This window comes from Crassostrea angulata, chromosome 10 (assembly GCF_025612915.1).
Source record: "Crassostrea angulata isolate pt1a10 chromosome 10, ASM2561291v2, whole genome shotgun sequence".
Classification (NCBI taxonomy): domain Eukaryota; kingdom Metazoa; phylum Mollusca; class Bivalvia; order Ostreida; family Ostreidae; genus Magallana; species Magallana angulata.
Genome location: NC_069120.1, coordinates 43358231 through 43383229, shown reverse-complemented (window position 1 = coordinate 43383229; position 24999 = coordinate 43358231). Strand labels below are relative to the sequence as shown.

At 33.4% G+C, this 24999-nt stretch overlaps 1 protein-coding gene across 1 annotated transcript; it reads left to right on the top strand.

The window, feature by feature from the left end:
* Positions 1 to 766: 766 nt before the first annotated feature.
* On the top strand, positions 767 to 22278 carry LOC128165004 (uncharacterized). The gene is made up of 4 exons (XM_052829183.1): positions 767 to 835; positions 14414 to 14521; positions 17157 to 17206; positions 18024 to 22278. Exons 1-4 carry the CDS (start codon positions 814 to 816, stop codon positions 18933 to 18935), a joined length of 1092 nt encoding a protein of 363 aa, XP_052685143.1. The 5' UTR covers positions 767 to 813; the 3' UTR covers positions 18936 to 22278.
* The last annotated feature ends 2721 nt before the right edge of the window (positions 22279 to 24999 follow it).

Sequence of the window (24999 nt, the reverse complement as noted above, 5' to 3'; positions counted from 1 at the left end):
CTTAAGAAAAAAAACCTGAGACGATGACTAAGTAAGTGAAATCAATAATAATGAGGATATTTTCAGTTTATATGCATCGAGGTTGAATTTTGGATGTGTGGAGTCCAAAAGGTAGTATGAAGATGTAAAATATTTGTAAAAATAATATTGAAGCAAGCTATAACATTTTCCAAAGTTTTTCTTAACCAGTAATTAATACCAGTCATTCAGAATCCAAATACCAAAGTTATAGCTGGACAGTGTTACTCAGGTGAGTAATGTTACCCATGGGCCTCAGATTTTGCAATGCCTTTAAAAAACGCCTGTCAGAAAAGTTTATTGAAAAGGCAATGATTGTGCCTTTGTCACGTTAATACGCCTTATGCTTTTGTTGTGAACCTTTGTATATGTAATCTTGCCGATATCCGATTTGGCTTGGTTATTCATGACCCTTCAACAAGTCGTGTTTCGGAGTTTACGCCGTTTTCGGAGTCCGCCTAGACTGTTCAACTAAATCAGGCCATTCTCTCACCCTCTGTCGGGCGTTGATAGAGGTGTAAGCGAAGCTTGTGTAGCACGACCTCCGGTGAGAGAATGAAAATCAAGCTTGACTTGCGCGTTTGTACTTATTTTACCCATTCCAATGTAAAATATTCGGATCACTGTTGACTTTTCATTATTTGGACCAAGGAGAGCGAGGAGATTCGAATATATTACATATATAATCGGAATTGGAAAGGGATTTAGGTTCCGAATACATGTTGAATTTTACAAGATGATTCATGTCGAGAACCTCATAAAGATATTTTTGATTTAGATAAACAACAACAAAGTATGGCATGTGATCGCTTAAAGGGTATGTATGCTGAAATTGATTAATAATGAACATTTATCTCGAATTTACTCAGTCGCCATTACAGGCCCATTTAATAAATTCTGCAAGAATAGAAATATGTAGCCCGATATATGGCAGCGAAAGAAATTCATTTCTGTGAAAACAATTGTTAAAAATAGTTGATACGTTTTATTACTTTTGATAGTCAAGATTTTTCTGCTACTGACTCTGTACGGGTATCAGGGTATAAAAGTATGAGACATGACATCCACATTCCCCCCTACCTGTTTAACCTTTTTTGTAATTTAAATATTCTGCATATCCTTCACATTAGCTCTGGCTTTTTTAAATTCTTGGGTCATGACTAATTAAGTAATGCACTAGGCAGTGTCTCCTTGGCCTGGTCATCATACTTTACAATCCTCCCCCATGCCAACAACACCCTTTTTGCTTGAATTTTATGGCAACGTATATATTCTTTTGATCCCACCATCCCTACACATTTTTTCACATGCATTGTGATCTATTCCACACAATTATTGGATTATATGGACAATGCTATCATTGACATATTACACATCCCTCACAGCAAACGCCCATCTAGTCTTCCTCCTATTCTCGCCAGAGATTCAGCTTGGCTTGATATTTTGACTTTTGCCAAGAGACTGCTTCATGGTGACTACGGTACTGCTCTTTTGCAGGGCAAATTGATATACTTTGCCGTATGGAGGGTAATCATCTTCAAAAATCCAGACTTGTAAACTTGTAAATCCGAATATGCAGTCGTGTTGGTGTGTGAGCCTGAGTATGAATGAGTGTTATTTTGATCGTATAAGCTTTAAAACTCAGGCATCAACACTTTAGAGTTTACCCCCCAGGCCTTCTATCTATTTTTTCCTACAGATGCAGCTGTAAAATGTTGTTTGTTTTCTACAAGCCACTTAAAGTAGTCCGAGTATCGCACTACGTTATAATACGGATTTTACAATAGTGGTTCGACTTTTACAAAGCGTTTTAGATACCCGGTATTGATTTTGCTCTACATCGCTGTTGTAAACAATGGCAATAATAAGCAACAAGTTTAGCTTTTAAAAAAAGCTTACCGTCTTAAGAGCGAACCGGAAACAGGCAGTTAGTTATCAAAGACAATTTAATTCTTTTTTATATAAATGTCACCTTCCTCTACATATCATGGCGTGTGGAACATTTTATGTCATTATGTGTCTTTAAAGCCTGCGTGTCTTAAATTGAGAAATGCGTACCCGAGCTTCTTAGTTGATATCTACTATAGTAGGGTAAAAGAGGTCTTAAGAAGGGTCCTAGAGTCGTATTATTTTGATAAAATAATATATCGCTGCATTCAGCATTTTGTTTAACAAATATTACATGTAGTTTTACATATCTAAGGTGCAAACAACTTTACCGATATTAGCCATACCGCATCAATTTTTTTTTTTACATTTTTGTATTTAAAATAAAAATAATAAAAGAAAAGCAAACAGTTTCAATAGATATTATAGAATATTGCTTTCAACTAGTTGGACCTGAAAATCAAAGACTGAATTTCATTCATAGCAATTTGTATTGCTTTAATTTTCATTTTCTCACTTTTTAAGATTTGAAATCTACGAAATTTGTTAAGTCGTACCTGAAAAAGATCATCAGAAAATTACCTCCCTTGTGCCGAACACTATTTTAACCAATGAAATAAATCCAAATTATACATCATGTATTTTCTACCAATTACAAAGGAGAGGAAGTGCACAACCCGGAGACTGTAAATTATTTCAACTCTTTATACCGTCTTCCAAGGAAGACGGTAATTAGAATGGTAATATATGTATTCTATGAGAAATAGAAATGATTAATGTTGAGAATCTTGATCCTGTTAAAGTAAAATGAAAAACGAAGTTTCTTATTAACCAGGATCTCAGGTCTGCTTATATCTTCTTTGTTTTGATGCCCCCCCCCCCCCAAAAAAAAAAAAATTTTCTTTTTCTTTTACTAAAACCGGTTTAAATTTAGAGACAGAAGCTATTTTAAATTTAATCAATCGTCAATTAATTAATGTTTATAAAAGATGCGAGAGAAGAATTTGATTGGCTTCAGCTATCTTCTTAGAAATAAAAAAAAAATACATTTAATGACTTTGTTTGAATACAAGTGTATTAAGATATATACGCATTTTTAGTCAAGATTTCTGATGATAAGTTTAGCCCCCCGAATTCCAAAGAAGAATTCGATCGGCTTCAGCTATCTTCTTAGAAATAAAAAAAAATACATTTAATGACTTTGTTTGAATAGAAGTGTATTAAGATATATACGCATTTTTAGTCAAGATTTCTGATGATAAGTTTAGCCCCCCCCCCCAAGGGTCTACTTGGTTTAGAGCTTATAGCGTGAAAAGTAATCCGTCAACATATAATTTATTTTACCAAATCTTTTTTCTAAGATGTCAATCTATAGAATAAACACAATGAATTTAAGTTTGAGTCCATAAAATAGTAAAAAAAATTACCAAACGCGATACTAGCATTGCATTTATTGTATTCTATTTTGATACATCAGGTCCATAAAGCGTACTTACTTACAAAAATTTGCGCAAAACTATTGATGAGATATGGCTTAAATAAATATTTATAATCTATTTTGTATGTTCAGTTCTAATTTTCCCAAAATTGGAAATTATTTTTAGGAAAAACAGACGTCTAGCAAATTTCATAATTGTCAATAATTTTTGCAAGGGGGTACACCTGTCTGAGAGGTGATAACAAACAAACTAGCATGTAAACATGCATATTTTCTTTTGTATATGTATTGCTAGAATGTACATTTATCATTTAAAGCTAAGCTTTTAATGATTGAGCCCATTTAGTGCCGAGTATAGGACTACCTTAATTTTCAAAATTTACATTGCCAGTAGAGTTGCATCTTCGCTAGCCAAGGGTGACGAAGATGGGGGTCAGATGAATTTTTTGACATTTGTTTTGTAACAGCTAAATACATGTATATTATACATTTGATCGGATGTTTTGAAAGAAATCTATCGAATTAAGAAACACACTTGATAAGTAATTGTTAAATGTAGTAATGTACATTTAGTAGGACACGCGAGTTATGACCCCTTTTAAAGATTAATGAAATCGCCCAAATGAACGAAAATCGGGTCACACCCCGCTTTGGCGATTTAGTTCCTCCAGTAAATTTTCCAGCTGAATTGATATATATTTATTTTAATCCAAACTGATGACTCTGTTGTAATAATGATAATCCAACGCCAATTATTACTTACATTGTACCGTAATAGACAATATGTTACAACTTTTTGCGATGACCCTCACCCTTTTTCACCGTTCATATATGGTAGAATGCTGATCTATTTTTAAATCAGGATTACACACGTGCACTGCATGGTGAACGGCCCTTTTACTTGAAAACTCTTGCTCGCTGTTGTTATTACATGCCATATAACATTTTCATCAATTTTGAATGTAAATGCTGACATCATAAACATGCATCGGTTAATCTTTCTTGTGAAATATCATGATATTGCTTGTCCCATTGTCTGCACTGTTTCGGAGATTGCAACTTTTAAACCTTAGATATGCCTGACGTCATGACGTCAGGCAACATGACGTCAGGCAACAAGTTTGTTGAATTTTGACATGACCATATATGGAAACAGTGACGTCACCGATAGAAAAGGCTAGCCGCAGGTAAAGGCATGCCATTATCGCCGGAATTTTTTTAAAAAAAATATAATTATGTTAGATAGGCCTATAATCATATTATCTTTGGAGAACAACCTTTCTAAGGAAGTATGATTTTTTGGAAAAATAAAATATGAGTTTGGTGTATATCAAGAGAATGTATAAAAGATGCGAGAGAAGAATTCGATCGGCTTCAGCTATCTTCTTAGAAATAAAAAAAAAAACATTTAATGACTTTGTTTGAATACAAGTGTATTAAGATATATACGCATTTTTAGTCAAGATTTCTGATGATAAGTTTAGCCCCCCTCCCCCCCCCCCCACTTTCAATTTGCTTCCGACGCCACTGTTATTAGAGTACATGCAACACATTGTTAAAGTATAGGCCTTGGCTGAATTCAGAAAATATCTCCAAAAGCATCCTTATCACTACCACAAAGTTGGGACAACACCCCCCCCCCCCCCCCCCACACACACACACACACACATACACACACCGTGAAAAATTCACGGGACGGGGTCGGCCAGCTGAGTTGCAAAGTTATCGATAAGAAAAACAGACTATTTTAAGACATTGGTTTTGAGATTGTGATTAATATGAGACATAAGAAGCGACACCCTCTTTAAAAAAAAATTAAAATTCCAAAGATAAGGTTAACTGTCGTGAAATTAAAATGTGTATGAATTATTTTAAGAAATGTTTTTTGCATTGTCGGCAAAATATAGGGAAAAAATTCTATCATGCAGGCATTATTTTTTTATTTCAAGCAATTATTACGGGATATGAGTATGACATTCTGAATGTCGGTTCAATACAGACTCACTTTGTGAAGTTGGTTGATAAAAATTTTCTGGAGAGCTACTATAATACAGCTTTACAGCCATTTATTGTGAACTAGCTGCAGGTCTGTAGCTCCCGGTCTTAAAAAATTCGGATGGACGACCTGGGAGCTACAGTGCCTCCCATAGTAAAAACTTCAATTTACGGTGCACAAAAATATGCGCTAGTTTTTTATTATTATTGAAGATTGTGTTATTATTTATCTTTCACTTACATAACAAAAAAAAGTATAAAAACATGTAAAGTAACATAAATTTGTCCATGAAAAATTACCAAATCTTTGTAGGTCATTTATTCTTACAAATTCAGAAATATAACAAGAGTAAAGATGTCAATGTGACAGCAAACCGGGTTTTCTTTTGTGTGAACAGTATCCATAATCCATTTTTCAATCCTGAATTGATAAATATACTACCTATCCAAAGAAATGAGGTACTCTATATGCAATGTTTTTGCCCAAAACTCAAGTTCAACAGCTGATATTTTTTCATGAATTATCAGAAATCAAAATCCTAGCAATTTGCATACCACTGCTATATGTATAATTGATCTGCAAAAGAACAACTTCCTATCTTGAAAACTGTTTGAGGAGTTATCTGTACAATAAGGGTACCTTTTTGATAGCCACTCGCCCGCCCGCCATTTTTACTATTTCAATAATCGGAAACCCGGTTAAAAATTCTCTCTCAAAATTCTTAGAATTCAGAAGCAATGAAGTTATATGGGACCTTTTGGCGGTCTTCGAACCCCATGCCGCTCAAAATATATGGAGGGTAATCGTGTTCAAAAATCCAGACATGTTAACTTGTAAATCTGAATATGCAATCGTGTTGATATGTGAGCCTGAGTATAAAAGTGTATACACTGTAATTCTGATTGTGTAACCTTAAAACACGGGTATAAACACATGTAAGATTTGACTCAGTTCCTTTGTATGATGCACATTTTGCAGCTTTATTGTTTTCATTAGTTAATAAAACCTTCCACTTTGCACACTTTCAATCCGTAGTTTCTGCATTTGTATCTTCAGAATCGGCAATAGCACATTTGACATTACACAAATTGACAAATGTAAAGTCTACAAGTTTGTCGAATTTTGACATGACCTTATATGGCAACTGCCTTGCTGCGGGGAAAAGGCATGCTGTAATTGCCGGAATGGAAAAAACATAATATTGTAATTGCAATAATCTTTTAATGAACGACACTTTTTCTATCGAAAATACCGGTATTATTTTTAGAAAAATTATAGAGGTATGAATGAAACTGGACCAAACAGGAAGAGGTTCATGAATATAAAAATCGTTGCCGATGTGACGAATGCGCTAATTTCAGTAATACAATTCTCGTGGTATAATACGATAAGGGTTCAAAAGAAATGCCTAATATCTTATTTCTCTCAAATAATTTGAAATGTAATTTCAACTGGAATATAAGGTAATGCGTACTCTTTTCTAGAAATTAGACAGATTAAGAAATTCCCTAAGGGGGTGAATATATTTTGAGCGGCATGGGGTTCGGGGAACGCCGTGAGGTTTCCAACGGAGAAATCCGGTTATTGAAATAGTGAAAATGGCGGGCGGGCGGATGACTGACAAAAGGGTACCCTTAGTGTACTGATAACGCCACTACAGTTTTCAAGATAGGTAGTTGCTCTTTTGCAGATCAATTAAACATATATCAGATGTATGCAAATTGCCAGAAATTTGATTTCTGATACTTTGTGGGGAAAAAAATACCAGCTGTTGAACGTAGTCATTTTTGGCAAAATATTGCATATAGAGTACTCCATTTCTCTGGATAGGTAGTATTTATCAATTCAGGATTGACAAATGGATTATGGATACTGTTCGCACAAAGAAAACTCAGTTTGTTGTCACATTGGCAGCTTTCCTCTTTTAATTTTTCTGAATTGGTTAGAATTAAATGACTTGCAAAGATTTGGTAATTTTTTGCGCGGAAAAATGTATGTAACTATACATGTACGGTATTCACACTTATTTTTAAATATCAAAATGATTTTGTTGTGCAAGTGCAAGATAAATAATAAAACAATCTAAAACTCTTATAAAAAAAGATTCATAATAATTAATTAAAGTACAAAGTTTTGTTAGAAATTGAAAGGTTTTGAGGAAATAGTAAGGGTTTACTAGTATATTTATGTTTTTGTAATTATGTTTTACTCGGAAATTGGATTTCTGAAATTAAGGAAGGAGTGGGTCAGATGAATTTGATCGTTTATGAACTGGTACGTTTTTAAAATAATCAAAAATATTTCAAAATAAACTGTATTGACGACCATTTTACAAAATTAATTAGCTGCTTTATGGTAAACAGTACATGTTCACAGGTGGCTGTAAAGCTGTATTATAATAATAGCTCTCCGGAATTTTTTTTATCAACCAACTTCACTAAGTGAGTCTGTATTGAACCGACATTCAGGAAGTCATACTCATATCCTGTAACACCGGTAATTGCTTGAAATAAAAAGAAAATGCCAATTTTAACCTGCATGATAGGCTTTTTTCCCCCTATTTATTGCCGACATTTTTAGAAATAATTAATACACATTTTAATTTCATGAAAGTTAACCATATCTTTGGAATTTTAGTTTATTTTTTTTTAAGGTGGGGGGGGGGTTGCTTCTTATGTCTCATATTAATCAAAATCTCAAAACCAATGTCTTAAAATATTGTTTGTTTTTCTTATTGATAACTTCACAACTCAGATATTTAATTGACCAACTGACCGACCCCGTGTAATCAGGGATGGGGTCATTTACAATGGAAAGTAATTAATTAAATTACAATTACTTGCTTAAATTCTTCAATTAAATTACCATTACCATTACAAACGTTTTCAAATATAATTAAATAAATTACAATTACTTTGCAGATGTAATTAATTAAATTACAAATTACATTTTCATCAAAATTTACTAAAACCATGATTTATCTACAACACATAAACATTAAAGGAAATATGCCTATAATGTGAATAAAATTTCGTCATCATCAAAATTTTTTCACTGTTTGAGAATTGCTTTTAACTAGTACTCTGATAAGTAACAAGTTTTGGAAAGAAAAAATATTAATTTGTTTTTATTGTTTATTTCAAAACGCAGGTACCCTTAGTCACAATATGAAGGTGTCCCATACTACCTTGATATTCAATAAAAATTTGAAAGTCATGTCCCCTAACCTTCATTCATATCAACTAGAGTATTTCCTGCATACAAAACTATTATATGAAAACTTTCTCCTTTGCACTTTTATCAACAATTTTTCCTTATAAATACAATGCCAAAATACAGTTAATCTCAGGTAGAGAGCAGACTTTAATTGTTATCAAAACACAATTCACACCTGTTGTTCTGTACCTACATGTAATTATCAAATGTTTGCAATAACGGAACACACCCTGGGGACATGTTAAGTATCAAAAAATATAAAACCCATTTGTAGCCATGCATTTTAGCCCTATGTATTTTAGGCTTTCAATTACAAAGCATGACTTGATAGTTTATATAATTTAGGTAACACTGATTTTGTTGGTAAATTAAACAGTGAATTTTTAAATTAATTCAATGATAATTGACACACTAATTATTCTAATAAGAAGGGAAATAGGTATTTTTTAAGAAAAAAGAGATCAAGAAAATCATCAAATTCATGTACTTAATTAAATTTATGAAACTTATGATTAAATATTGAATCACTGAAAAAAATCATTTTGAAAAATATTAAGTATGATATATAATAGTTCAATGTTTTTTAACTATTCTTTCTATCTTTACCTTGTGCCGTTGATAGTGTAGGGAACAATGGGTAGTGGACAGCTTCATATTAATTTCATATGAACATTAGTGTGTAATTGAAAAGTAATTGGAATTACATGCCTTTTTTGAAAGTAATTAATAAAATTACCATTACATGTAATTGAAAATTTTACCAATTACACATTACTTTCAATTACATCAGATTTGTAATTAATTACACTCAATTACCATTACAAATTACCATTACCCCATCCCTGTGTGTACTCTAATAAATATTTACATGTATATTCAAACAAAGTCGGTATGTATTTTTTCCAGTTCTAAGAAGATATCTGAAGAATTCTTCACTCGCATACATTCTCATACATTTTATATATTCTCTTGATATACACCAAACTCATAATTTATTTTTCCGAAAAATCATACTTCCTAAGAAAGGTTGTTAGCCAGAGATAATATGATTATAGGCCTATCTAACATTTTTTTTTCGTCTCTATTCCGGTGATTATGGCATGCCTTTACCTGCGGCTAGCCTTTACTATCGGTGACGTCACTGTTTCCATATATGGTCATGTCAAAATTCGACAAACTTGTAGACGTTACATTTGTCGATTTGTAACATGTCAGCCGTGCTATTTCGGAAAACTGATATACAAATGCAGAGACTACAGATAGAAAGTGTGTATTAAGTGGCAGGTTACATATAGATAACAAACAACATTTTACAGCTGCATCTGTAGGAAAAATTAGATAGAAGGCCTGCGGGGTCAACTCTAAAGTGTTGATGCCTGAGTTTTATAGGTTATACGATCAAAATTACACTCATTCATACTCAGGCTCGCACACCAACACAACTGCATATTCGGATTTACAAGTTTACAAGTCTGGATTTTTTAACACGATTACCCTCCATAAAAATGTATTTACCCCCTTAGGAAATTTCTTGATCCGTCTCATTTCTAGAAAAGAGTACGCATTAACTTATATTCCAGTTTAAATTACATGTCAAATTTTTATAGAGAAATAAGATACAAGGCATTTCCTTTTATAATACCATGAGAATTATATTACGGCAATTAGCGCAATCTTCACATCGGCAACGATTTTTTTATACATGAACCTCTTCCTGTTTGGTCCAGTTTCAATCATACCTCATTTTTTTTTCTAAAAATAATACCGGTATTTTCGATAGAAAAGGTGTCGTTCATTAAAAGCATATTGCAACAGTTAAGCTGAATATCATGTTTATTTTTCGTCCATTCCGGCAATTACGGAATGCCTTTTCCCGCAGCAAGGCAGTTGCCATATAAGATCATGTCAAAATTCGACAAACTTGTAGACTTTACATTCGTCAATTTGTATTATGTCAGATGTCAACTAATGTAAACAATAAAGTTGCAAAATGTGCATCATGCGAAGAACTGGGTAAAATCTTACACGTGTTTATGCCCAAGTTTTATAGGTTACACGTATTCATACCCAGGCTCACACATCAACACGATTGTAAATTCAGATTTACAAGGTTACATATCTGGATTTTTGAAGACGATAACCCTCCATATTAAATCACATATCAAATTATTTGAGAGAAATAAGATATTAGGCATTTCTTTTGAACCCTTATCATGTATAATACCACGAGAATTATATTACAGAAATAAACGCATTCGTCACATCGGCAACGATTTTTATATTCACAGACCTCCTCCTGTTTGTTCCAGTTTCATTCATACCTCTATTATTTTTCTAAAAATAATACCGGTATTTTCAATAGAAAAAGTGTCGTTCATTAAAAGATTATTGCAACAGTTTAGCTGAATATTATGTTTTTAGCTCACCTGAGCTGAAAGCTCAAGTGAGCTATTCTGATCACATTTTGTCTGTCGTCTGTCTGTCCGTCTGTCCGTCCGTCCGTAAACTTTTCACATTTTCAACATCTTCTCAAGAACTACTAAGCCAATTTCAACCAAACTTAGCACAAATCATCCTTAGGCAAAGGGGATTCAAAGTTGTGAAAATTAAGGGTCACGCCCGATTTCAAGGGGAGATAATTAGAAATTAATGAAAAATTTCGAGAAAATTTCAAAAATCTTCTTCTCAAGAACCAGAAAGCCAGGAAAGCTGAAACTTGTGTGGAAGCATCCTCAGGTAGTGCAGATTCAAAGTTGTGAAATTCATGACCCCCAGGGGTAGGGTGGGGCCACAATGGGGGGTCGAAGTTTTACATAGGAATATATAGAGTAAATCTTTAAAAATCTTCTTCTCAGAAACTAAACAGCCAGGAAAGCTGAAACTTGTTTTGAAGCATCCTCAGGTAGTGTAGATTCAAAGTTGTGAAATTCATGACCCCCGGGGTAGGGTGGGGCCACAATGGGGGTCGAAGTTTTACATAGGAATATATAGAGTAAATCTTTAAAAATCATCTGCTCAGAATCTAAACAGCCAGGAAAGCTGAAAATTATGTGGAAGCATCCTCAGGTAGTGTAGATTCAAAGTTGTGAAATTCATGACCCCCAGGGGTAGGGTGGGGCCACAATGGGGGGTCGAAGTTTTACATAGGAATATATAGAGTAAATCTTTAAAAATCTTCTTCTCAGAAACTAAACAGCCAGGAAAGCTGAAACTTGTTTTGAAGCATCCTCAAGTAGTGTAGATTCAAAGTTGTGAAATTCATGACCCCTGGGGTAGGGTGGGGCCACAATGGGGGTCGAAGTTTTACATAGGAATATATAGAGTAAATCTTTAAAAATCATCTGCTCAGAAACTAAACAGCCAGGAAAGCTGAAACTTATGTGGAAGCATCCTCAGGTAGTGTAGATTCAAAGTTGTGAAAATCATGATCCCTGGGGGTAGGGTGAGGCCACATTGGGGGGGGGGGGGTGTTAAAATTTTACATAGAAATATATAGAGTAAATCTTTGAAAATCTTCTTCTCAGAAACTAATCAGCCAGGAAAGGTGAAACTGTTGTGGAAGCATCCTCAGGTAGTGTAGATTCAAAGTTGTGAAAATCATGATCCCTGGGGGTAGGGTGGGGCACAATGGGGGGTCGAAGTTTTACATAGGAATATATAGAGTAAATCTTTAAAAATCTTCTTCTCAGAAACTAATCAGCCAGGAAAGCTGAAACTTGTGTGGAAGTATCCTCAGGTAGTGTAGATTCAAAGTTGTGAAAATCATGATCCCTGGGGGTAGGGTGGGGCACAATGGGGGGTCGAAGTTTTACATAGGAATATATAGAGTAAATCTTTAAAAATCTTCTTCTCAGAAACTAATCAGCCAGGAAAGCTGAAACTTGTGTGGAAGTATCCTCAGGTAGTGTAGATTCAAAGTTGTGAAAATCATGATCCCTGGGGGTAGGGTGAGGCCACATGGGGGGGGGGGGGGGTGTTAAAGTTTTACATAGGAATATATAAAGTAAATCTTTAAAAATCTTCTTCTCAGAAACTAATCAGCAAGATGATTCTTTATAATTGTTAAAACTTTGGCTCCAGGACAATTCTTCTGCCTCACAAGAAGGTTCAGAGTTTGATGTAGCTAAATATCCCATATATAAACAATTGTAAAGGATCTTTTTGAGAACTGCAATACTCAACATGTGATATGACTATAAAATTGAAGCAGGCAGCTATTTTTTCATTAGAATCTTTTTGTATTACTGTATTGAGTTATTGCCCTTGATTTATTGATTCTTGATTATTTTAATTAATGCATCCACTGTTAACCAATTATTGTGATGATAATTTTTATACAATAATGAATATTCAATGTATATAAGTTGTTCTGCATAAGAAGTTTTGGGTAAGGCCGGATAAGTTTGTTTATTTTTGATTTCCAATTTTTAGATACTATGAATTATTTTAGGTTGGCACATATATAGGAACAGTGTCTATTGCATTTCAATGAGCGACTTTTTGGGGTTAAACTTGAACAGGTATGGATAGATTGAGTGTGTGAACATCCTTGCTCTATCTAATCTACGTGTTTTCTAACCTTCGATACAAAGTGTGCGGTCATTCCTGCCCTGTATCGTTTTAATACAAGTGTGCAGTCATATCTGCTTGTATTGGTGGTGGTTGCGGCGGAGCACTAATGTATGGTCATCCCTGCTGGTGTTCAGGCCTTTCTAGCGCAAGTGTGCGGCACTCCCTGCTTGCGTTAGGTTGAGCTGTTGGCGCAAGTGTGCGGTCATCCCTGCTTGCGTAAACGTTGGTACCTGTTGAGTTGCGTAGGTGTGCGGTCATCCCTGCCTGCGTAACGTTGAGTCCCTATATATGTGCAGGAGCGGTGATTAAAGTCTGCTCTTGTAAATATTGGCAGCAATCAGGGCTATCCGAGTTCCAAGGGGGAAAAATGGATTTTATTTATACAGCATCTACATGTATTATTGTACATTGTCCAGATTGTTTGTATTATGACTCCATTAAGCTGACTTTATCATACCTATTGTTCCTCAGGTGAGCGATGTGGCCCATGGGCCTCTTGTTTTCCATTCCGGCGATTACGACATGCCTTTTCTCCGCAACAAAGCAGTTGCCATATAAGGTCATGTCAAAATTCGACAAACTTGTAGACTTTACATTTGTCAATTTGTATAATGTCAAATGTGCTATTGCCGATTCTGAAGATACAAATGCAGAAACTACGGATTGAAAGTATGCAAAGTTGAAAGTTTAATTAACTAATGAAAACAATAAAGCTGCAAAATGTGCATCATGCAAAGGAAGTGAGTCAAATCTTACATGTGTTTAAACCCGAGTATTAAGGTTACACGATCAGAATTACACACTTTTATACTCGGGCTCACACACCAACACGATTGCATATTCAGATTTACAAGTTAACATGTCTGGATTTTTGAACACGATTACCCTCCATACTGCCGCAGTTTTAGTAGGTAGATAAATGACATAAATGAAACAGTTGACATTACGTCAGGGCAAATCTTTACCAAGAATACTTAGCTCCCACTAGTATGTATCTTTAATTAAAGCTACTGGATAATTTTTGTGTGGAATACATGTTACGTAATAGATCCTGATGGTATGATTTTTAAGCAATAGGATGGCAGGATGCATTAGACTCAAGGATGACTATTGAAGCCCATGGGCCTTTTGTTATTGTTTGGTTCCATGCTGAATTGGATATTCTATTGATTTTGCTCTTATTTTACAAGAGATTTTGACATCAGTCAATTGATGTATTGTTAGAAATTTATTAATATATAGTAAGAATGGGTTTTTATGTTTACATTAAGTTTCTTTATTGATAGACGGTTTCCGTAAAGGACAGAGGTTATATAACTACCACTTGAGAGAAGAAAGAAATGTGTATCCATTCTACATACCTGCAATTATTTACATTTTCCTGTTACTTTTACGTAAGTACAAGACTGTAGTGATGAATTTTCATAACTGATTGCAGTTATTTTTTTCATCAATTTCTTTTGCCTCGAAATAATCTTGTTTATGAATTAATTTTAAATAATGATACAGCATTAGAAAAAAGTATAACATCTTATTCTCAAGTGTATCATGTGAAAGGCTTGTAATAAAATATTAGAAAATTTGTGTCAATGATCATTGAAAGTGTTTAGGTGAAATAATTTATATTGATTAAAGGGTTGACACAAGACACCTTTCTCATTTATTAGCTCACCTGAGCCAAAGGCTCAAGTGAGCTTTTCTGATCACAATTTGTCCGTTGTCTGTCGTTGTCGTCGTCGTTGTCGTTAACTTTTCACATTTTCATCTTCTTCTCAAGAACCACTGGGCAGATTTCAACCAAATTTGGCACAAAGCACCACTAGGTGAAGGGGATTCAAGTTTGTTCAAATGAAGGGCCACGCCATCTTTAAAGGGGAGATAATTGAGAATTATTGAAAATTTGTTGGTATTTTTCAAAAATCTTCTTCTCAAAAACTATTTGGCCTGAAAAGCTAAAACTTGTGTGGAGGCATCCTCAGGTAGTGTAGATTCAAGTTTGTTCAAATCATGGTCCCCGGGGGTAGGGTGGGGCCACAATAGGGGGATGAATTTTTACATAGGAATATATAGAGAAAATCTTTAAAAATCTTCTTCTCAAAAACTATTGGGCCAGGAAAGCTCAAATTAAAATGGAAGCATCCACAGGTAGTGTAGATTCAAGTTTGTTCAAATCATAGTCCCTGGGGGTAGGGTGGGGCCACAATTGGGGGATAAAATTTTACATAGGAATATATAGAGAAAATCTTTAAAAATCTTCTTTTCAAAAACTATTGGGCCACAAAAGCTCAAATTAAAATGGGAGCATCCACAGGTAGTGTAGATTCAAGTTCGTTCAAATCATGGTCCCCGGGGGTAGGGTGGGGCCACAATAGGGGGATGAATTTTTACATAGGAATATATAGAGAAAATCTTTAAAAATCTTCTTCTCAAAAACTATTGGGCCAGGAAAGCTCAAATTAAAATGGAAGCATCTACAGGTAGTGTAGATTCAAGTTTGTTCAAATCATGGTCCCTGGGGGTAGGGTGGGGCCACAATTGGGGGATAAAGTTTTACATAGGAATATATAGAGAAAATCTTTAAAAATCTTCTTTTCAAAAACTATTGAGCCACAAAAGCTCAAATTAAAATGGGAGCATCCACAGGTAGTGTAGATTCAAGTTCGTTCAAATCATGGTCCCGGGGGGTAGGGTGGGGCCACAATAGGGGGATGAATTTTTACATAGGAATATATAGAGAACATCTTTAAAAATCTTCTTCTCAAAAACTATTGGGCCAGGAAAGCTCAAATTTGAGTGGAAGCATCCTCAGATAGTGTAGATTCAAGTTCGTTCAAATCATGGTCCCCGGGGGTAGGGTGGGGCCACAATAGGGGGATGAATTTTTACATAGGAATATATAGAGAAAATCTTTAAAAATCTTCTCCTTAAAAACAATTAGGCCAGAAAAGATCAAATTAAAATGGAAGCATCCTCAGGTAGTGTAGATTCAAGTTTGTTAAAATCATAGTCCCTGGGGGTAGGGCGGGGCCACAATGGGGGGATCAATTTTTACATAGGAATATATATTAAAAATCTCCTTATCAAAAACTATTAGGCCAGAAAGCTCAAATTTAAATGTAAGCATCCTCAGGTAGTGTAGATTCAAGTTCGTTCAAATCATGGTCCCCGGGGGTAGGGTGGGGCCACAATTGGGGGATAAAGTTTTACATAGGAATATATAGAGAAAATCTTTAAAAATCTTCTTTTTAAAGACCTTTTGGCCAGAAAAGCTTTAACTTGTGTAGAGGCATCCTCGGGTAGTGTAAATTCAAAATCACAGTCCCTAGTGGTAGGGCGGGGCCGTGATGGCGGTTTGAATTTTTACATATACATGTATAGAGAAAATCTTTAAAAATATTCTGGGAAAGTTTTTCGGTCCAAAACTCAGTACTTAGTGTGAAAGCACAGGTTATGCAGATATAAGTTTGATGAAACCATGATACCCTAAAGAAAAGTGGGGCAACAAAATGGGGGGGGGGGGGGGTATATAGGAAAAGAGAAAAATCATCTTACAGGTACAACAACAAAAGGGGCTTGGTATTTACCAAAAGAAAGAGGTGGATAAAAATTGGCAGATTTTCAATTTTTTTTTAGCAAGATCAACTGGTCTTAGTTGTCAAGATATTTTGATACTGTAATGCTAATTTGATCAGAATTAAGGCAAATGTTGCTCAGGTGAGTGATGTGGCCCCTGGGCCTCTTGTTTCTTTAAATAATTGCACTCATGCAGTGGTAGCAAATGATGTCAAAATGACAATTTTCAATGGACTCTCTGGTGAGAATCGTGACGTCACAATGGCTTTATTGAGTAGCAAAAATATTGAGTAGGTTTTATTTATCAAAAGTCGATTTTAAAATCATTGATGCTCCCTATTACTGGTAATATGTCATATAGTGGAAATAAATGAATCGCCATCACTTTCACAGCAGTTGCCTATATATCTGAAAGAAATTTTGGTTTGTGCTCATACTAGCTTTCAATAATTTTAGATGCATTTTGGGATCATATACCAGACTACTGGAATAATGTCTATAAACAGGTGAGTTTTTTTAAAAGATGTTATTTTTGTCTACCTTGAGGAGTGTATATACATGGCAAGGGTTGCATTATCATTCTAAAACTTCAATCCTATAGTCAAACCAAATGTATTTGGTACACTCAAAATACTATATTTTTCAAGCCTTGCAAATCTAACATTTTATAGAGCACAGTTGCGATTGTTAATACAAGACTTGGCTTACCTTTTTGTTTTAGCCAATAATTTTACAAGCATAGTTTACCTTTTATTAATTTAGGGAAACCTATTATGAGTCATGCACATACTGTGACAGTTAAGCTTACTGATGATGGACAAACTCATCCAACTTCTCTTGATTTAATGAACGTGTACTATTCTTTATTCATCAATGAGACTATGAAACTCTATTTTTTGGAGGTTTGAAAATAAAGATCATGTTATGATAACATGTGTAGGCAATAAAAGTGCGTTTGATGAGATTTCCATGACATAACTTTTTAAGGAACCAATCAGAATGCATCAATTATTCATGAGAACAAAAAAATTCAACGAGTTTGTCACAGGTCAGGAAGCATAATGTGAGACTGACTGTAGGATTTGACAATGCCACTGGCACTTTGTATGTAATTTACACATTGTTTTAATGGAAATTGTGTTTGTAGTCATTTAAGGTTTACTTTGTCATGTGCACATTAGAGCAATAAGGCTTTCAAATTTTAAGTTTTAAGACTTATTTGTAAAGTCGTCTTTCTATGTGCACCAACATTTTTACTTTAATTTTAATACAAGGCCATTTCTATTATCTGAATCCTTCACTGTATTTCATTTTTTTTTTCAGCCAACATATCCAGATGTACCTCCACCCATGTTAGAATACTCCAGTGCACAGTATCCAAATGATATAACTGTAGTCACAGGCTACTTCAATCTGGGTACCTTTCAGAAAGGTCCTTTGTCATATCTTAAATTTTCAGTAGATACATACAAGAACTGGATGAATGCTTATTCTAAGCTAAATAACAGTGTAATTGCTTTTACGGACTCCGATGAAATTGCGCAACTGTTCAAAAAAATGAGGTCAAAATACTTGCCAGAATCTTTAACCCAAGTTCATGTTTTAAAACGAGATGATCTGTGGGCATTTAAACTTGCTCCCAAAATCAAAGATATCTATTCAGAGCCTAATTATCCAAAATACATGCCAAACACTGTCAATGAGTATTATTCTTGTGCCATGCACGTGAAATACGAACTTCTAGAAATAGTGATCAAGAAAAAGCTCCTGAAGACTCGTTATGTATCTTGGGTAGACATTGGTTATTTTCGTGAGGAAATGAACAAACTGTTTCGGATGGAGCCTCCAGATAATTTGAAAGAGGGCCACATAGTGTACACCCAGATCCATCCATTCTACGACTACATGCAGCCGGAAGACATCATCAAGTCTAACTCGGTCTGGATTGCTGGAGGTTTTATCCTCGGAACACCAGAATATCTTATGATCATGATAGAGGACTACAAGAAAACCACTGAGGATATGATATCTAAACGCTTGATGGACACAGATCAACAGGTTCTCTACATCTTGTATTCACAGTACTCGGATATCAAACCGCGAGTCCCTATTCAAGCCATTTATCACCTGTGCCGTTGTAACTGGTTCTTTTTAGGGGAGCTGTGTCGTGATGCGTACGACAGACAGTTCAGGCCCTTCGTTCCACTTCTTAACTTCTTTTCTCAGCTGTTATGATGTTGCATGCCTTAGTATCTCTACAAGATAGGATATGTACATGTAGCTATTGTTCCAGAATAATTTTGAAATTTTAACAATCGTTTGTTGCAATTTAGAGTCCTTTTGTGTGAAGATGCATTCCATTTTAGACTGTCATTTAAGGTACATGTGATAGTGGCATTAGACATGCAAGCATTACATCCTTTTGTTTAAGGATATTTACAATGTACTAAGTATTTGAATTGTGCCTTGTATTTAAAATGTACCATATATTTAAAATGATTACCTTTCTTAAAAATGAAGCACACAGTGTTCCAATATTTTTTAGCAAAATTAATTTTCCATCCTAAGGCTATCCTTAAAGTTTATAAAATATAGAAATTACCTATACATGGATTTTTGCTGCTAGAATTGCTTTCAATGTCAACATTTTTTTATTGAGAATTGTTATGATTGAAACTACCGGTATTCAGAAAAGTTTTGGATAAGAGCTGAAAATTATTTGATCCTTAATAAGTCAAAGGATAGCCTGGATTTAAATAAGAATTAGTATTACTACAACAAGAGTTTTTTCATATTTTATATTTACTCTATAAGTTTTTTTTCACTGACTATATAGTATATACATCTCCACACATACTGTACATATTTATACAGTATTTAATATAGTATTTAATAAATGCATGCACCTTAATTTACTTGGGTCTGTAGTTAGTGATTTAAACTTTTTCTTATTTTCCTTTTGTGATTTTATTTATACATTTTTGATTTACTTTATATAGATGTATGATACACGTGAATAATTTATTCCATTGTTTTAATGAAGAATCTTAATAATAAAGTCAGACAGATCTCCTATCATATCACAATGTCATGATTAAGCCAATATTCTGAATCGATGTCCTTTTGTGGATGAGGTTTTTTACAGAGATAAAATCTTTTTCCTTTGATTTATTGCACTCCTTTCTTTAGAAAATAGAAATCCATCACCGGAAAGATATTGTTTTTAATTCCTTTTGTGGGATTAAATGAACATTTTGGGCAAGAATAATGCAGTTACATTGTTTATGAATGAAAATGATTTCTTTTTTGGGAATGGTTAGATTCTTAAATATTACAATTGATATAAAAGAGGTGGGAGTTGTTGATTTTTTTTTCTTAAATTGCTTATATTATATTCATATTATCTTACTCATTTTTGGATAATCAGGGTAGATTTTGTAAAGTCATTTCTCTTTTTTATCAAGCCATATATCTTTCCTCATTATATATATTGTTTTTCAATATTCATACAAATGTTCGCTGACTTGCATTCATATGTTGGTTATACACTTAAAAGCTCAGCTTTAAAGATATAAAGCCACAGTAAATTGTTTAAGAAAATAGTAATTAACCTGAACAGATTGTTAAATGTTTGCAATGGAAACCTTACACTGTGTTAGATTTTGTCCGTCGAGTATAGGTTTGTCATTTGTCTTCAGTGGAATTTTTACCTCATTAATACATGTATATGAATTAATGCAACAATTGAATGGATTTTTTTTTTTAGGATTTGTTATGTAACAAAGAAGCAGTTCAATATTTACTATACGTAATATAATTATGTCTTATTGATTAAATATATGATAAATTTCTTCTTAATTTACCCCATAAATCTGTGATTTTTTTAAAAAGAATTAAATTTTGATAGAACAAAGAAGCAGTCATTATATTACATGTATAAATGATAATTATATCCTATGAATATATGATTGATAAATCTCTTCTTTTTTAACCACTTCAATCTGTAATGTAATTTTTGAAAGGAAGGTAGTTTTGAAGTGTGTGATCTAACAAAAAGAAGCATTCATTATCATCATCCGATATATCCAACAGACAATTCAGAATAAAAGATATCCATCAATCACTTTCTAACTACAGTGTATTTGTCAGACATTGCTTGTTATGATGAATATTTATTGGCATTAATGTGATATTTGTTGTATTAATCACACATCTTCAAACATGTTTACATCTTGGATGTTAGTGAGTGTAATATTTAAAATGGTCTCCTTAATTGTGAAATCAAAGCTTTTTCAAAGATTGACAATATCCAACCATACCCCAGTTCAAAGCTTGCAATATTTATCATAATGTGCTGAAAGTTTTAAACTTTGACAATATCCCAAGGTGTTGTATGTTTTATTATCAGTTAAATCTGTATAGGTAAATTAGATTAGCATTCTAGAATTCTTGAAGGTCACTAGAATTATGGCAAACTGTAATCATGTTACATTGGTGCAATCAACTTAATTAGCTTATGTCATCTGTTAATCATCATGTAATGTATGAACCAGTAGTTGCTATTTCTATCAGCAAAATGTGGTTTTATAATTCAGAGGGCAATATTATTTCTTATTTCAAAAGTTTGTTTATTATTCAAATTTAACAAATTTACATAAATGTATAAGACATTATACATGTAGATAATGTGAGCTTGCCAGGTATCATCTAAAATTATTACCCTGACAAGAAAAAACACCTGTTGTCATGTATTGTTGAAAGTTTCTCTGTTCTATCACCCTCACCCAGATCATTTTTTACTCTATTGAAAACCACACCTGTTTTACTATACTACACCTGTTTTATCTATAAGACAGAAACATTACTTTTGATTCAACAATGATTTTCAAAGAAGTGTACTGAAGAATTAATTTATTCCATGATGTATCTCATAATTCTTGTCCAGATGAACAATCCCCCAAACCAGTTTTTAACGGTTTTTATATATTCTTTTGTATTATTGGTGCATTTTTCTAATGACTGAAACAGGGAGAAGGGGGTTGGGGCTAAAATAGTTTTACAATAATTTATTATTATAGCACAATATAGGTTGAGGGCCAGGCATTGGGGGGGGGGGGGGGGGTATTGACCTATATTCCCGAAAATATGGCAATCATCTATTTATTTGTATATTGTTCCTGTTGTGTAGAAACATTTCAGAAGAAAAGCTTCTCTGTCAAAACCTGTTTCTGTTCATATGATTATATTAACTTTATGTTTTAACCCCCCGGGTGTGCTGTGTTTGTGTTTTACTAATTTTATTTTCTTGGCAGAATTGAATTCCTAAAATATTCTTGTTTTTTTCTCCGAACTCTTTCTAAAAAAAAAAAAATGTCCCAATATCCAATCCTGGAAATCATTTTTGATACTCAAACTGAATAATGTAGTTTGTGTAAATGTGATAAGTTTATTTAATGATAAAGAAAGTCTTTTAATCATATTATCATTTCATATTACTTTAATTATTCCTTGGTTTTTGTATTTTGTTTTAAAACAAAATGATTGATTATACTTCCAAATAAATCATGTTTGTTTCTTTTGTGTTTCGTTCCTATTTTCTTTATATGGCGCTCTAACTATTGAACCATATTTTAATAGTACATTGTAGATGAATATACAGACTTTTATTATTTACCTAAAATATTCAAATGTTGTGTTACAAAAAAATATATATTTGATGTAGTGGGCCATCGCTCAAAGTCGAATTTTTTTCTTTTCATTAGTCTTAAAGACAAAATTATGGATCACATGCCCACTTTATGAAATATTTCACATCGACATTTTAAGAGATGACACTTTCTGAAGATTTAGGTACTCCAGTTTTGATTATTATGTTTCAAGTCAGAGCTGGTTTCTGTTTAAGCGTTAAAAATATGAAATTATTTTATGATACTAGATATACAATGCTAAGAACGAATTTTTTAAAACCAGATGATAGATTTACTAGTAATTGTTATTTACAGAATTTTACAATTTCTTATCATTCATTGCTGATTCCCACATCTTTTGAATAGAAATATTTAAAAACTGAAAATTTTCTTAAAATATCTAAATAAATTTTTGTTTAAAGCAATGGCCATTGGTGCCATCATATTCGTCAATCTTCTCGCCCCATTTGGCGTTTATCGATTGGTCGAAACCTACAGCGACCTAAGAAATATCACGGACTGCACGAAATAATCATGATGATGTCGGACTCAAATTCCCATAGAAGACAATGCATGATTTTCAATTTGTATTTCATGGTAATTCCTACGATGAGTACTGATGTCACAAGGTAGTTTTATTTCTTTGAAAATCATTTCTTCGAACTTTAGTTTCCAGTAATAAAATTGACCAATTTGCTTTTCAAGCTTTGTTCTTGGATCAAATCTTTATATTCCAACATAGAATCCGTTTGGCTTTCTACGTTCACATATTTATTACTAATATTAGAAGTATATGTGGTGACAATGAATTAGACACCAATATAGATACTAGTAATCAATTTTAAAATGGCTATATTTATATATAGAACTACATGGAAATTCAAAAATCTGCTAATGAAACAGTTCTGATTGTGTTGATCAATATACCAATGTGATATACTCAGTATATCTTTTATGTTAAATAAAAATTCTGATTAATAGTAAAACGAAATTCAAGCTGAAAAGATCAAGATATATGTTGGTAACTCACGTATTTCTGAAACCTATTACACCGTATGATTCCGTAAAATTCACACACATTTTAAATACGAACAATGTATGATTCGAAATATCGAAATGATATTATAGATTAAGAGATAAAGATTGCAAAATGAAAAGCAACAATAGTAGATACAAGATAAATAGAAAATGGATATTTTAACTTAAGAAAAATTATTTTATGCAACTTTTAAAATGTACAATACAAAAGACATTTATAAAAAAATTGATTGAAAAATGACCAATTCACAATGCACCGTTTTTAAACGTCATCCAGAAAACCTGATTGGGCTTAATATTATAAATGATAATTAAGTGTTTGCATGCCCGTTTTTATCTATTTATTTATTTATTTTTCTTTGTTTGTTTGTTGTTGTTGTTTTTTTGTGTGGAATTGATAACGAAGTAAACGTGAACTAAGAAGTTCTAGTTATATTTACCACAACATAAAAACTCTGTGTCCGATTCATTATTATTAAGGTCTTCCGTTTCCAACGGAAGACCTTTCTATTATTGTGCGGGAAAAAAAATTAAGATTATTCTTATTTTTCTTTTTTTTTTTTTGTTTCCTAGACGCGAACTTTGAGGCTTCATATCTTGCTCATTTCTAAACGGTTTTTGCTCAAATTTTCAGGGCTAATGTACTTTACAAAACACTATCTTAAGCAATTCATAAAATGTAGAATTCCCTTTCCGTTAAAGAGTTATTCCCCTTTTAAATTTTTTTAGGGCCTTTTGTTTCCAGACAAAGGCTCCGAGACTATGATAGCAGGGAATGGGAATCCAACGAATTTGAATAACAGAGACATTGTAGTTGTGCACATCTGTTTATGTTTTTAGATTACGTTTTTTATTTAGGAAAAGGTAGGGGGTCAAAAAACAGGATTCAAAAAAGTGCAAAAATTTAGACATGTTTTCCTTTATATCTTTTGAACGAAAAAAATTTTGTAAAGACATGTAGAATAAAAGTTGTGCAAAATAACAAGGGCTTTCATTTGACACCAATAAAAAGGGGCTGGCCCCTTAAATTAAGGGCCAATGGCCCCTAAAAAATTTTGCTTAATAACTCAAAAACGGTTAGGATTTTGATATGGCTGTCGCTGGAAAAGTTGTTTGTTGGGATCTCATGAAGGTCGTTTCAATGTTATTTTGTAAGTGGTTTGTGTAGTATGAGTGTAAAAAGCTTTACATGTTAGCATGTACCTGTTTTTATTTGACAAGTTAACGAAAGACTTTGTGCGTACAACTGGCATGAAGCTACCGCAGAAAGTATGCTGGTTTATACAGGAGGCATTAATTCATAAGAAATTTTTTTTTTAGAATACATGCTTTTTTTTAGGAGTTTAAGTCGTTGTTAAGTTCTTATAGTGCACAATCCTTAAAAACGGGAATTGGAAAACAAAACATTCTTTTTCTTTTCTAGTAAAACACAAAATATGGAATGAAAAAATATATGCATTACCTTTTTAATATAAACATCATGCATTCAAAATCTACCTTGAATCAGAGCTGTGTGTGTACCATTACGTAAGCTCTCCCTCGCCCGCGGCCGAGAAAGTCGGTCACCGTGGTCG